General features: G+C 36.7%; 3 protein-coding genes and 4 non-coding genes across 8 annotated transcripts; 3 read left to right on the top strand and 4 right to left on the bottom strand.

The window, feature by feature from the left end:
* The first annotated feature begins 774 nt into the window (after positions 1 to 774).
* LOC103864569 (B3 domain-containing protein REM14-like) lies at positions 775 to 3,709 on the top strand. Of its 2 annotated transcripts, XM_009142323.3 has the most exons (7): positions 777 to 1,493; positions 1,590 to 1,872; positions 2,036 to 2,148; positions 2,228 to 2,510; positions 2,609 to 2,703; positions 2,798 to 3,250; positions 3,322 to 3,709. In XM_009142323.3, exons 1-7 carry the CDS (start codon positions 1,434 to 1,436, stop codon positions 3,571 to 3,573), a joined length of 1,539 nt encoding a protein of 512 aa, XP_009140571.1. In that variant the 5' UTR covers positions 777 to 1,433; the 3' UTR covers positions 3,574 to 3,709. The 2 variants fall into 2 exon arrangements, with proteins under 2 accessions (XP_033145331.1, XP_009140571.1); XM_033289440.1 differs by having other exon boundaries at positions 775 to 1,872.
* Positions 3,710 to 4,452: 743 nt separating this feature from the next.
* LOC117133800 lies at positions 4,453 to 4,551 on the bottom strand. Its single transcript, XR_004457844.1, has one exon. It is a non-coding gene; the product is annotated as a small nucleolar RNA snR60/Z15/Z230/Z193/J17 (small nucleolar RNA).
* Positions 4,552 to 4,703: 152 nt separating this feature from the next.
* Positions 4,704 to 4,791, bottom strand: LOC117133804. The gene has a single exon (XR_004457848.1). It is a non-coding gene; the product is annotated as a small nucleolar RNA Z43 (small nucleolar RNA).
* A 58-nt stretch (positions 4,792 to 4,849) lies between these two features.
* On the bottom strand, positions 4,850 to 4,925 carry LOC117133793. Its single transcript, XR_004457837.1, has one exon. It is a non-coding gene; the product is annotated as a small nucleolar RNA snoZ7/snoR77 (small nucleolar RNA).
* Positions 4,926 to 4,974: 49 nt separating this feature from the next.
* LOC117133818 lies at positions 4,975 to 5,120 on the bottom strand. Its single transcript, XR_004457862.1, has one exon. It is a non-coding gene; the product is annotated as a small nucleolar RNA snoR2/U65 (small nucleolar RNA).
* A 1,601-nt stretch (positions 5,121 to 6,721) lies between these two features.
* LOC103864570 (B3 domain-containing protein REM14-like) lies at positions 6,722 to 8,308 on the top strand. Its single transcript, XM_009142324.3, has 5 exons — positions 6,722 to 6,820; positions 6,901 to 7,186; positions 7,268 to 7,389; positions 7,464 to 7,874; positions 7,956 to 8,308. The coding sequence occupies exons 1-5, from the start codon at positions 6,767 to 6,769 to the stop codon at positions 8,202 to 8,204; spliced, it is 1,122 nt and encodes a 373-aa protein (XP_009140572.1). The 5' UTR covers positions 6,722 to 6,766; the 3' UTR covers positions 8,205 to 8,308.
* Positions 8,309 to 8,532: 224 nt separating this feature from the next.
* LOC103864568 (B3 domain-containing protein REM14) lies at positions 8,533 to 12,370 on the top strand. Its single transcript, XM_033289445.1, has 5 exons — positions 8,533 to 10,791; positions 10,867 to 11,152; positions 11,283 to 11,293; positions 11,653 to 11,853; positions 11,933 to 12,370. Exons 1-5 carry the CDS (start codon positions 10,732 to 10,734, stop codon positions 12,173 to 12,175), a joined length of 801 nt encoding a protein of 266 aa, XP_033145336.1. The 5' UTR covers positions 8,533 to 10,731; the 3' UTR covers positions 12,176 to 12,370.
* The last annotated feature ends 586 nt before the right edge of the window (positions 12,371 to 12,956 follow it).

Here is a 12,956-nt window from a genome sequence, read left to right as displayed (position 1 = left end):
AAATAAGTATTCAATAAATATAGTGAAAAGAAACAAGCTCTACATATAATAAATAGAGTAGAGTTCTTAAAACCTTCGGAAGCTTTCGAATATGGCGAATAAACGTTTCTTCAAGCCTCTTCTTCTTGGCTTTAACACCTACTTAGTACATTCTCTCTTTCCCCTTTTCCATATATGTCTATTGGGCTGTTTGTTTCTTCATCTAGATGAGTCATCTGGATGAAGATGAAAGTTTTGTTTATTTAAGCATTAAAAGTACAATTCATTCAGATGAATCATCCGGATGACTTTTGGAAATCTAGGCTTAATTTTAAAGTTTATTCAACTGAGTCAATTTGGATCATTTGAATGGAGATTGTTCATTCAAAATGGTATAATGTCTATTATGTCCCTAATGTAATTCACAAAATTACAAACCTAAACATAATATCATTTTTGTCACATACTGAAAAAACTATAAAAACATGTTTTCCCGCGAAAACCTTAAAACTATTTTTTCCCTCGAAAACCTTAAAACTATTTTTTCCCGCCAAAACTCCAAAAACTCATTTTCCCACCAAAATTGCAAAAACGTGTTTTTCCGCAAAATTCGAAAAACGTGTTTTCATGCCAAAATCACAAAAAAACATGTTTTCACGCTAACACACCAAAACACATTTTTCCACCAAAACACAAAGCACGTTTTCCTGCCAAAATTGCAAATACGTGTTCACGCCAAAACAAAAAAACGTCTTTTCTCGCTAAAACCAAAAATCTCGTTTTCCCGCCAAAACCGGAAAATCTTGTTTTCCCGCCAAAACCGCAAAAAACACGTTTTCCCGCCAAAAACATGTTTCTCCGCCAAAACCGCAAAAAAAACATGTTTTCCCGCCAAAACCGCAAAAATGCATTTTTCCGCCAATAACGAAAGATCTCGTTTTCTCGCCAAAACCGAATAATTTTGTTTTCCCACAAAAGTCGCAAAAACGTGTTTCCCTCCAAAACCGCAAAAAAAACATGTTGTCTTGCCAAAACCGCAAAAACGTGGTTTCTCGCCAAAACCGCAAAAACGTGATTTCTCGCCAAAACCGAAAATTTGTATTTTTCCCGCCGTTCCCTGGTCACCATTCATACCCGAAATGGCCAACAGTTAGGAGAATCCTTCACGTTGGAGTTCACTAAATGAACATGCCAGAGCAGCTCCTGTACTTAAGTTATGTTCTCAGAAGACTAATAAATGCAAAAATATGTTAGAAACAGAAATATGTACAGTGGAGAGACCAAGGCTTTAGGGAAAGGAAGCAGGTCTACAATAAATAGGAGTATTAAAGAAACCAAACAAAAAAAATAAGCTCTACAATAAATGATCGGCGTCTTCAAGTTGGTTTATTACACTATTTTCAGTCTAGAATGTAGCCTACTAGAATTCGAGAGACTCAGAGCTTCTGAAGTTTATGAGGATGGCGAATAAAGGTTTCTTCAAGCCTCTTCTTCCTGGCTTCCACAGCCACTTGGTACTTCCTCTCTTTCCCTTTTTCTATATATGTCTATGTCTCTCTGATAAGCCAACCAAGAGATGGTTTCTGTGTTGTAACTGCATGTTGCTTCAGACAATTCCTGTAGCCTTCTTCTTGAAGTATATAGAAGGAACAAATGAGCACCATACGGCGAAGCTGAGATCAGACGCGTCAATGATAACATGGGAAGTGAAAATAGAAGATGGCAAGAAACTCACTGAAGGTTGGAAAGAGTTCGCTCTTGCACACGATCTCCGTATCGGCGACATTCTCATTTTCAGACAAGAGAAAGACATGGCTTTCCATGTAACACTCTTGGGACCTAGTGGCTGTGAGATTCAGTATGAGTCGTGTTCAGAAGAGGAGAACAACCTCGGTGAGTTGTGTTCTGTCCCCGTCTAAATCTCTGAATCTCAGACTGGCTTGTAAGAAATGTTCTCAAGTAACAAAGTTTAAACTGTAATAATATGCATGCAGAAGCAGAGAGAATCAATTTGACTACTTTGCATGTTGAGATATTTTCTTTTCTTTTTTTTCAGGGAAGATTCCAAAGAAAATGAATTCAAAAAGAGAAGCAGAGTCTTCTTCTTCACTAGATCCATCTTGTTTTAAAACTAATATATGGCCTTCGTCCCTACGTTATGACACATTGGTATGCTACTCTTCATTTAAACATATGTTGTATTAAAACTAAGCTATGGTATATATCTTGTATTGTAATGTATTTTCAGAACCTTCCAAAGAGTTTTGTGAGGGCGAATGGTCTAGAGACAAGCTGTGGAGGAGAGATTGTTCTGATGAATGAAAAGGGTAGACCATGGACTTTGGTTTTAAAACAAAAGCTAAGTGGGACTACTTACATCAGACGTGGGTGGAGACGTTTCTGTATTGCCAATAGGCTTAAAACTGGAGGCGTCTACACTTTCAAACTAATCCAAAGTGGGAGAACTCCGGTTCTTCTTTTGTCCTCTAAAGAGTCAGAGTCAGAGTCAGAGTCAGAAGAAAGAAACTTCGGTGAGTTGTGCTCTTTGTCATACTAATGGTGCTTGTTTTGGAACATGGATAAGTTTGACTGCTACATTACTTACCACTTAATTTTTTTGTTTTTTCAGAGAAGATTCAGAGGAAGAAAGCAGAGTCTTCTTCACTAGACCCCTCTTGTTTTGTGGCTAATATCTCGCGTGCAACCCTACGTTATGACACGCTGGTATTCATCTACTCTTAATTTTGAATGATAAAAATATACCAATGGTGTGAATTAGATAGAACTCATGTTGTATTATTATAAATGAATTTTTCAGGGTCTTCCAATGAAATTTTCAAGGGAAAATGGCCTAGAGGCAAGATGTGGAGAGATTGTTCTAATGAATGAGAAGGGTAGATCATGGAAGCTAAATCTGAAACGTAAGATATCATGTGGAACTATGTATATCACACAAGGGTGGAGAAGTTTCTGTAGTGCCAATGGACTTAGAGCTGGAAGTTCTTCCACTTTCAAACTGATCAAAAGAGGAGGAACTCTGGCTCTACGTTTGTCATCTAAAGAGACTGAAGAAGAAGAAGAAGAAGATTGCTCATTAAAAGCTATTGAAGTGGAGTCTCTTTCCACAGAACCAGAAAGCGATGAAGAGAGCAGCCAAGATGACGAAAAAATCAAGAAACATAGATCGACATGGAAAGCTTCATCTTCACAATCCCAAAACCGATTTGTGACACTAACGCTTAGACCTTTCAATCTTGAAAAGTATTCACTGGTTAGTATCATAACTCCAAGCCATTCGTGTGTTGGCATTCTGCTGAGTCTTTATTTGAATCTTTGTTGCAGTTTCTTCCTTTACGCTTCACCAGGTGGCACGGCATCAATGAGGAAACTAAAATGAGACTGTTGGACAAAAACGGTGTCAAGTGGTCTACGGATCTGCGGTCTGAGAAAACTAATATTGATAAAATAAGATTGGTAGGAGGTTGGCAAGAATTCTTCAAAGCTAACTGTGTGAAGACAGGTGAATCGATCATGTTAAAGCTGATATGGGAAGGAGACAAAAGATGTGTCCTCAAGTTCTTCTCTAAGGTGTAGCATGAGACCAAATGAAACTGTATCTTTGTACTATGTTTTAGCTTTTTTAATTTCCAATGACGTATTAAAATGAATCAACGTTTGGCCTTTTTGATAGTTTGGGATTTGTGAATGTTTTTTTTTTTTGTCAACGGGATTTGTGAATGTTTTTTTACCGTAAGTAGAAGATACTCGAACATCACACACAAAATCAACACCAAAGAGAGACGGACACTTAAAGAAACATTTAAGGCATTGAGATAAAAGGTAATTTTGATAGTTTGTGAAACATCAACTTTTAGGCCTTAATTCTACTACAAAAATGTAATTTTAATAGTTGCTTATTTTTTGTTAGTACCTTCCTTTTTTTTTGTTAGTACCTTTCGCCCAAAATAAGATACTGTAATTGGAAGGCAGGATTGTATCATTAAAGAGGATGATGAGCATTTATTTGGGGACCAGGATAGCCAATTGGATATGCATTTATTTGTCTTCTTCTCCTTCAGTCTCTTTAATGATCATCTTTCGCTCATACATGCAAATAAGATCTTCGACTGTAATGATCAAAAAAGACAAAAGCTTGATGAAGTCAACCCATAGCAAAACAATGTTCCTGGATACTCTTATCAGTGATTAGATTTGAATGAAACCCAACAAGGATATCTGATAACCGAAGTAACAAATTCTTTTGTGCCAAAGCCCAAATGAATTTCAATCTCAACGTTGCAAGGATCAAGATTTAACAACACTCGTCTGATAGTATCATCAATGGTTGTATTCACTCTGTTACGGACAAGGTAGATACCTGAGGCCACCCAAAATGTTCTCAGAGCAACATAATCCATCCAAAGGAGAAGAAAAAAAAACAAAACCAAACATCAAAACTCAAAGTTGTAAAGAGAGGGTCATCAGATAGGAGCGAAAGACTATTGCTACTGTTATGTAATCATGGAGATTATATCATCTGAACTATGCATTATTATTCCTCACTTGACCCTCCTTCGTAATTAAACCAAACAATGCTAGAGCTAATAGATGGGCCTCATTAAGATGATTAGGCTTATCAACACGGATTAATTTAGACATATGCTTGTCTTAATCGATTTAATCATCGGCCGATGCTAGAACAATTTAAAAAAAAAAAACAATTAGGACTCAGATAATATAACAGAATGGTCGGCAAATAGACCTTTTAGGGCCGATATTACGACGAACGAGACCTTTTAATCGTCACTGTCCTCTGGAAACAAAATCAAATTCACAAAACAAAACAAAAACAAATCTTTTTGGGAAGTAATCTCAGTAAAGCCAGCGTTTTTCACATCAAAGTAACTCAGACGGTAATTCCATATTTTTGCAATAATCATCATCGATTACTTTCCCCATAAATCAAATAAAATACAATTTTGATTAACAAAAAAAAAATGTAACCGCCGAAATGGCCCCGTAGATCATAAGATCGATCAACAGGTTCCTATCAGAAAAGCGAAACACAAACATCTGTTTATGTCCAATGTAGCATCGACGATCACAGCCATGAATAGCTATCGTCGACGTGGCATCGGACAGTTTTCATCAGAATCATAACCAAATAAGCTTCGAACCTTAAGCGAAAGAAAATTGAACGCAGTCAACCCGGATGCAATTACTGGTTCAATCCGCCGCCGCTAATATCAGAGAAGAGTAGAAACAGGATGTTAAGAAAAGAAGAGAAACTCGAGTTATATATATAGTGAGTATAGGAGGCGGCATAACACAAAAACCCTAATAGAGAAGCTTAAAGTTATGATTTTATTATTTTTTTGGTTGATTTAATATATTTTCTTTTACCATTTTTCCTTTTTTGTCGTCAATTTACTCATTTATTTTCTTGTGAGAGGACATTGTGATCTTCCACTCTTAATAATTTGTGGTCTGTGTTTGATGATATACAACAAAAAAGATTTTTGAATCTCCTAGAAGTATATACTTTTCAGTTTCATATTTTTGACATTAGAGATTTCATTAAAAAGACAGTAACTCATACAAAAAAAGACAAAACTAGTTCCTGTCACATTCATGTAAAAGAGTTTACTTGCTAAGCCAATACATTCCATCCATTAGCTCTAATTTCTCTTCAGAAACCAAACCAAAAAGGAAGCTCTAAAACTGTTGCAGTGCTTTGTCATAACAAGGATCAGCTACACAGAATATCTGCCAGAAACATATATCAACACTGATCATAATAATCAAGACAGCAACTTTGTAAATTCAGTGTGCATGAAAAGAGGTTTTATATGCCTTCTGAGTGCCATGCTGCCAAAATTTGTGAGCATTCCATGATGAATTTTTTAAGTTTGTTGAGAATATCTTTCTATAGGCATATATATTTCTCATGCAGGGCTAAAGAGATTCAGGATGGTTGTGGACTGAGTCAAGAACTCTATTTTGTTCACCGGCTGGCCAGGCAATTTAAGTAACACTTATAATATGGACGACTAAGAGAAATCAATTAATGTCATTTGTTGGATCTAAACTATCAACTTGTCTATATAAATGGTTGTCTCATAAACCTCTCAAAGCGGCTGTGTTCTTGGGTGTGTCACATTGGTGGCATGTCTATAGCTGGTTAGTAAGATGGGTCATGTCTCTCCAGTTGGTACTGTTCTGAGAAATTCAGTTTTATTTTTGCCATAGCTTCTGAAGTCTTATCTGCAGTGTCATCCTTCTCCACTATGACATACTCAAGACAACTCCTATTCTTGCATTTGACTCTGCTAGTAACTTAATATAAACAGAAACTAGTGTTCCACATGGTCTCCAGTGATAATCAGAACAACCTGAGTAAATGTTTTTTTTTTAAATAAAAAAATAGAAAGTGTTAAGAGGACTTCAGTTCATGCATGCTTGTTCTGTTACTTCAGCTGACTACTAATTTTTGAAGTCAAAGTCACTTTTGAATGTAGAGTTCACAAGTCTTCCTCTGAAACCAAACCCTTTAATGAATAAACAGAATAAGAAAAACAAACAAATAGCTCAACAATAAATATGTACATTAAGCTACTAACTATCATTGGTAGCTTTCACCAATGGAAACCGTCTCGAAGTTCAGGAAAAAAGTCAGACACAAAATTAATTAAAAGCTCTCTGATCTTAGTTAAATGTTGCGTTTATTACACTCTTTCCACTATGAAGTTGCAGTGTAGATGGTAAGAGGTAAAGGAACTTTGAGAATATGGCGAATCAACATTTCTTCAAGCCTCTTCTTCCCGGCTTCTACAGCCACTTGGTACTCAATCTCTCCCCTTCCTTTCGAATCTTTCTCTATCTCTTTGATGGTTCTGCTTTTGTATTTGCATGTTGCTTTAGAAAATTCCTGTAGCCTTCTTCTCCAAGCATATAGAAGGAAGAAATGAGCATAAAAACACGGCGAAGCTGAGATCAGACACGTCGGAGATAACCTGGAAAGTGAAGATAGAAGACGGCCTGAGACTCACTGACGGTTGGAAAGAGTTTGCTCTCGCACATGATCTACGAGTTGGTGACATTGTTATTTTCAGACAAGAGAAAGACATGGCTTTCCACGTTACACTGTTTGGACCTAGTTGCTGTGAGATACAATATGGAGCGTGTTTGGACGACAAGAACAAGCTTGGTGAGTTTTGTTCTGTAATAACTGTGACTTCGAGACTAACATTCAACACATGACTGAAGTTTTATTCTTGTCCTTTTGCAGTGAAGATTCAAAGCAAGAAGGAAGTGAAGAAGAATAACAAAAGAGAAGCAGAGTCATGTACGCTAGATCCATCTTCTTATGTGGTTAATGTCACGCCTTCAAGCCTGCGATATGATATGCTGGTATCTACTCCTAATTTGAACCAAAAGCTCTCATTAAAGGGTCTGATTTCGATCAAAAACCATTTTCTTTTCAGTATATTCCAAAGATTTTTGCAAGGGCAAATGGTCTAGAGACAAGAAGTGGAGAGATTGTTCTGATGAATGAAAAGGGCACATCATGGACGTTAAATTTAAAACAAAAGAGTTCATGTGGAACTATGTATATCACACGAGGTTGGAGACGCTTCTGTAGGGTCAATGGACATAGAGCTGGAAGTTTCTTCACGTTCAAACTGATCCAAAGAGGAGGAACTCTTGTTCTACGTAAGTCTCCCTCCTCCACAGAGTCTGAAGATAGCTCAGAAGGTGATGAAATAGAGCCTCTTTCCACAGAATCTAAAAGCTTCAAGAAGACTAGTTCTATGTGGAAAGCATCATCTTCACCATTCCAAAACCTGTTTGTGACCTTAACTCTCAAACCTTACGAAGTCGAAAAATCTACACTGGTCAGTTTCATTGACATGCAGTTTGTCGGATTACACTCTATCTAAGTCTTGAATCATATTTTTTTGGAATCTTTGTTGCAGTATCTTCCTGTACAATTTACCAGGAGGCATAGCATCAATGAGGAAACTAGAATGACACTGTTGGACAAAAACGGTGTCAAGTGGTCTACGGATCTGCGGTCTGAGAAGAGAAGTGACAAAATAAGACTGGTAGGGGGTTGGAAAGAGTTCTTCAAAGCTAATTGTGTGGAGATGGGCGAATCGATCATTGTGAAGCTGATTTGGGATGGAGACACAAGTTGTGTCCTTAAGTTCTGCTCTAAGGTGTAGCAAGAGACTAGATGAAACTGTTTCTGAGTGTGATGTTTAAGCTTTTTGTAAGTTCCCAAGACGAATTAAAATGAATTAACTTATGCCAGCTTGGTTATCTATCACTGGGCGATGATCAGAACCAATTATTTCTAGATACACCATATGAACCAATCATTCCATAAACTTCTATCCACTCTTCTTCTCTTTTTTTTTTTGTATGAATGTTAAATTATTCAAAAAAAAAACGTTGTTACATCCGAGTGATGCGATCAAGAATTGAAAGTTAACTTTTTACAGACTATGAAACAATAAAATCATCAACTGTTTGGTCTTGAGGCTAGCCAGTCGTGTAGCCCTTCCTCAAACCGAGTGTCTCCCAGCTTCCTCAGCGCGAGCTACATCTGTTCTTCATGGCCTTGTCAATCTCCTTGATCAGTTTCTGCTGTGTTGAAGGAGAACCTTCTCGTTTTCTCCATTGCATAAGATCTCTTAAAATCCCCCTACCACAAACCAAAGAGCACCTCTCTTGTAACTAGAGCTGGGGTTGCAAGTCCATCCGCCGACCCGGTCATTTTTTCTTGATTTAAAATTTTGATTTTCATAACACTCGAAGAAAAATCATGTCCAGATTTGCAAGCAGCGGAACCCGCAGATAATATAATTTTTAATAAAATCATTATTGTTATAAAAAATAATATAATAATATATTTATAATGAAAATTATATAATTTTTACTGTCTTTTTTTTACAATTTTTTGGTAGATACTGTAAATCAAATTCAACCATCCGTCCATTTAAATTAGACTCGATCTGCATCCGTATGCTAAATCTTTTGAATTTTCTGACCTTGCACCCGCCACGCAACAGATCAAACGGGAACCGCAAATAAACATTTAAATCTCAGTTTTACTTTTTTTTGCCATCTACTAATATTATTATTAAAGCAACTAAAACTCGAAAAAGAAACTACATAGAATCCAAAGAAAGACAAGCAAAGGAACAAACATTTGGGAGTCAAGCCCATCAGTCCACCCGACATGGATCACAATTACTACACCTAAAAACCCAAAACTCTAAAAACCTAAACCCATGAGACGCTCTGTGCATCACGTGTCGAAATAAGAACATGGCTTGACCACGCGTTGAAACCTCAATTGCGAGGAAACACACGTTACCCTACTCTTCACACGTCATCGTTGTTTCGAGAAACCACCTCCGGATACACTCACCGACGTTTTACCGCGAATCACCGGAGACGGAATCACATCGTGCCTCCCTTCAACACCAAACCATCCTTCCACGGAAAGCATCGACCAGTCGCGATCTCATCCGAGAAACACCAATACACCCACCATGCTTGTGCTGACAGATCTCCGTCCATCGAAAAGCTTCAAATCGACCTGGGAGAAACAGAGCCACCGACAATGCGAAGTTTTAGAAACCTTCACTCCCGGAACTAAAAGCCGGCGACCACCGCCGAAAAAGACGGCACGGCCCCATAGACAAAGCCAGTCATCCACCAAACAAAAGGTGTGATACCGGAACCCAAAAAAACCAGACATGCACCTTTAAGGAGCCAACTATGCTGGAAAGACCAAAGAAACAAAGAACACCAGAGAACAGACCAGCAAAAATTGATAACCACGATGCAAAAGCCACCGGCCACCGTAAACAACCAATTTCTAAAACCTCTTTTTAGTGAGAAGTTAGAGTTTTCTCTCTCTTTTTTTATCCCAACTCTACTTATAACACCGATTAGAGCACTCTCATACTAAATTCTCAACAAAACATTAAACAAGAAATATAATATTTTGGGGGTTCTCAAAATTTTGAGCCAAGCATCTCCAAACATGCCTTGAACAACATTATCAATGAGAATTCCAAGAGTTTCTTAAACAAAAAATATATTAATATTTTAGTAAATTGTAATTAAATAAAATATAAATTTTGTTAATCTATAGTTTTTAAGTGTCATATGGGTTCTAATAGGTTTGTAAAAAATTATCATATGAAAACTCTATTTTACATAAGGACTCGTTGATAGAGATGCTCTTATGTTGGTTTATGATTTTTTTTTTTAGCTCAACTTCAATTTTCATTAACCAACAATTGAAATACAATGAATTTAACCTCGAGATGATTCAACCACAAGGATAAGATGCGATCTAGTATCACTTAGGTACACTTCATTGGATCCTACGCTACCCAACTGAACATCCTTGTACCCTTTCGACCACTACGAGAACAAAAACATTCTACGACCATATGTTGGTTTATGATTACAAGACAAAAAGCGTCATAAACCCAAAAAAAAAACAACTGGAATAAAATGTGTTTACAAATTACAAAGATTAAAAATCTTAAATTTCATAAGCCCAAAAGCCCATTAGAAAAATGAATTAAGCTTTCCCGACACACTCGACTTGAGGAGGAGCTAGAAGACGGATCATCTCTGACCTCTGTGATTTGAAGTTTCAAAGCTTCTATCTAGTCAAGGGTTTGGGTAAGGACTGTTCATCTTTCCTTTCTAGTGTTACTCAAGATTATGAGAATGGCAAATAAACATTTCTTTCAGCCTCTTCTTCCTGGCTTCCACACCCACTTGGTACACTCTTTCTCTCTGTCTCTCCCTTCATTTTCTAGACATGTCTCTCTCTCTCTGATTTGGTATTTGCTTCAGAAAATTCCTGTAGCTTTCTTCTCCAAGCATATGGAAGGAAGAAACGATCATAAAAATACGGCGAAGCTGAGATCAGAGGCGTCGGAGATGACCTGGAAAGTGAATATAGAAGATGGCCGGAGACTCACTGAAGGTTGGAAAGAGTTTGCTCTTGCACATGATCTACGAGTTGGTGACATTGTCATTTTCAGACAAGAGAGAGACATGTCTTTCCACGTGACACTGCTCGGACCCAGTTGTTGTGAGATACAATATGGATCGTGTATAGACCAAGATAACAACCTCGGTCAGTTCTTTGTGTTCTGTCTCTTTCAAAAGCTGTGTGTCTGAGACATATATTTTTAACAAGAGATGTGTTCAAGTAACAATATTGACTTTTTCCATGTGAGATTAATCTTTTTCTGTTATTTTTTCAGAGAAAATTCAAAAGAAGAAGCAGTGCCGTGCGAAGAGTTTTAGGGGCCTAAGGCAAGTTTTAAAAATAAATTTATTTACAACCATAATAAAAATAATTTTCTAATATGATATATTATTTTCACCAAATACACAAGTCTAATATTGTAAAAGAATGAGTTTATAACGTAAATATGTTATATTATGTCATATAGAAAAAAATACATGAATTCAAAAAATGAATTAATTAATTTTCGTAGAAATATTTTTTTTTTAAATAAGTCTAAACCACTATACTAAAAATTATTTTAAATTTTGGGGCCCTAAAAGCAGTCATATTAATCGGGGGCCTGAGGCGAATGCCTTTTTTAATACACTGTAGGCACGCCTCTGAAGAAGAACCCAAAAAGAGAAAAAGCAGAGTCCTCTTGTTTTGTGGCTAATGTCACGCCTTCGAACCTTCGATATGACAGACTGGAAAGCGATGAAGATAGCAACCACATAAGCTCACAGGAACGTATAGAAAGAGAAGATAAAAAGGGTGGATTTGTGACATTGACTGTCAAGCCTTCGGACTTCAAAAACTCTAGACTGGTCAGTTTTGTCAATCCAAGCCATTTGTCTTCTTTACAGTCTCTCGATACTGAACCTTTTGTTTGAATCTTTGTCGCAGTATCTTCCCATGGCTTTCACGAAGGACAATGGTATCAATGCGGAAACTAAATTGGCTCTGCTGGATAAAAACGGTGTGAAGTGGTCTACAGATCTGAGGTCTGAGTGCAATGGTAAAAGAATAAGAATGATAGGAGGCTGGAAAAAGTTCTTCAAAGCTAACTTTTTGAAGATAGGTGAACCGATCATGTTCAAGCTGATTTGGGATGGAAACACGAGTTGTGTGCTTAAGTTATGCTCCTAGGTGAAAAGTTAGCAACTAAATGAAATTGTATATGAGTTTAATGTGTTTGTCTTTTGTTTAAGTGCCAAAGACATTAATCAATGATTGGCCTTACTAGTAAGGTTCCGTTGCACTATTGTAGTATATTAAGTACATGTTTCCCGTGGGAAACCTTGGGCCATTACGGTGTGAAATATATGAATGTTATGTGACTAACTCTAGTCTGAAGATGCTCTCATTTCAAAGAGAGTCAACGTTATAGACCTTAAGGTGACATTAGTATTACTAATATACCAGGACATTAGTATTTACTAATATACCATCTTGTTACCACACCTAGGAAAAGGTTTTTCCTTCATATGATTGATGTACTTGAACTTGAAGTCCAAACTGTATAATATACACGTTTTTGATAATTTTATAACTAAATTTAGAACTTTATATAAATTTGAGATCAATTCTCTAAAATAACACTTTTAAATTTTTGTCACAAAAATAGCTCTCAAGAAAGAAAATGATCAAAATAGCGATTTTTATTTTGAAAATTTTTTATTTTTATTTTTATTTTTAAAATTTTGAAATCCTATCCCAAAACCTCACCGCTTAACTCTAAACTATGTGGAAGCTTTCTTAGTCCAATGGTTTGACTAAGAATTGATTAATGCTTCTACACCAGCAGATCTAAGTTTCAATTCCTGAAGAAAGCGATTTATTAAACAATTATGCAGGCTACAGAGGAAATGTATACAAGAGATCTTCAACAAGGTGCAAGTAAACTCGGCTTCAACAAGGTGCAAGTAAA

The sequence above is a fragment of the Brassica rapa genome, chromosome A04, assembly GCF_000309985.2.
Source record: "Brassica rapa cultivar Chiifu-401-42 chromosome A04, CAAS_Brap_v3.01, whole genome shotgun sequence".
Lineage (NCBI taxonomy): Eukaryota > Viridiplantae > Streptophyta > Magnoliopsida > Brassicales > Brassicaceae > Brassica > Brassica rapa.
The sequence above is the reverse complement of the archived record's forward strand: the minus strand, read 5'-3'. Positions and strand labels throughout refer to the sequence as shown.

What these genes read in the sequence shown, in the direction of transcription:
- LOC103864569 (XM_033289440.1), top strand. Translation starts at nt 1,434, where the DNA reads ATGAGGATGGCGAATAAAGGTTTCTTCAAGCCTCTTCTTCCTGGCTTC. An exon ending in CCCTACGTTATGACACATTG is followed by an intron (nt 2,149 to 2,227) that starts GTATGCTACTCT and finishes ATGTATTTTCAG; the next exon opens with AACCTTCCAAAGAGTTTTGT. An exon ending in CCCTACGTTATGACACGCTG is followed by an intron (nt 2,704 to 2,797) that starts GTATTCATCTAC and finishes TGAATTTTTCAG; the next exon opens with GGTCTTCCAATGAAATTTTC.
- LOC103864570 (XM_009142324.3), top strand. Translation starts at nt 6,767, where the DNA reads ATGGCGAATCAACATTTCTTCAAGCCTCTTCTTCCCGGCTTCTACAGC. An exon ending in CCGGCTTCTACAGCCACTTG is followed by an intron (nt 6,821 to 6,900) that starts GTACTCAATCTC and finishes ATGTTGCTTTAG; the next exon opens with AAAATTCCTGTAGCCTTCTT. An exon ending in GGACGACAAGAACAAGCTTG is followed by an intron (nt 7,187 to 7,267) that starts GTGAGTTTTGTT and finishes GTCCTTTTGCAG; the next exon opens with TGAAGATTCAAAGCAAGAAG.
- LOC103864568 (XM_033289445.1), top strand. Translation starts at nt 10,732, where the DNA reads ATGAGAATGGCAAATAAACATTTCTTTCAGCCTCTTCTTCCTGGCTTC. An exon ending in CTGGCTTCCACACCCACTTG is followed by an intron (nt 10,792 to 10,866) that starts GTACACTCTTTC and finishes TATTTGCTTCAG; the next exon opens with AAAATTCCTGTAGCTTTCTT. An exon ending in ACTTCAAAAACTCTAGACTG is followed by an intron (nt 11,854 to 11,932) that starts GTCAGTTTTGTC and finishes TCTTTGTCGCAG; the next exon opens with TATCTTCCCATGGCTTTCAC.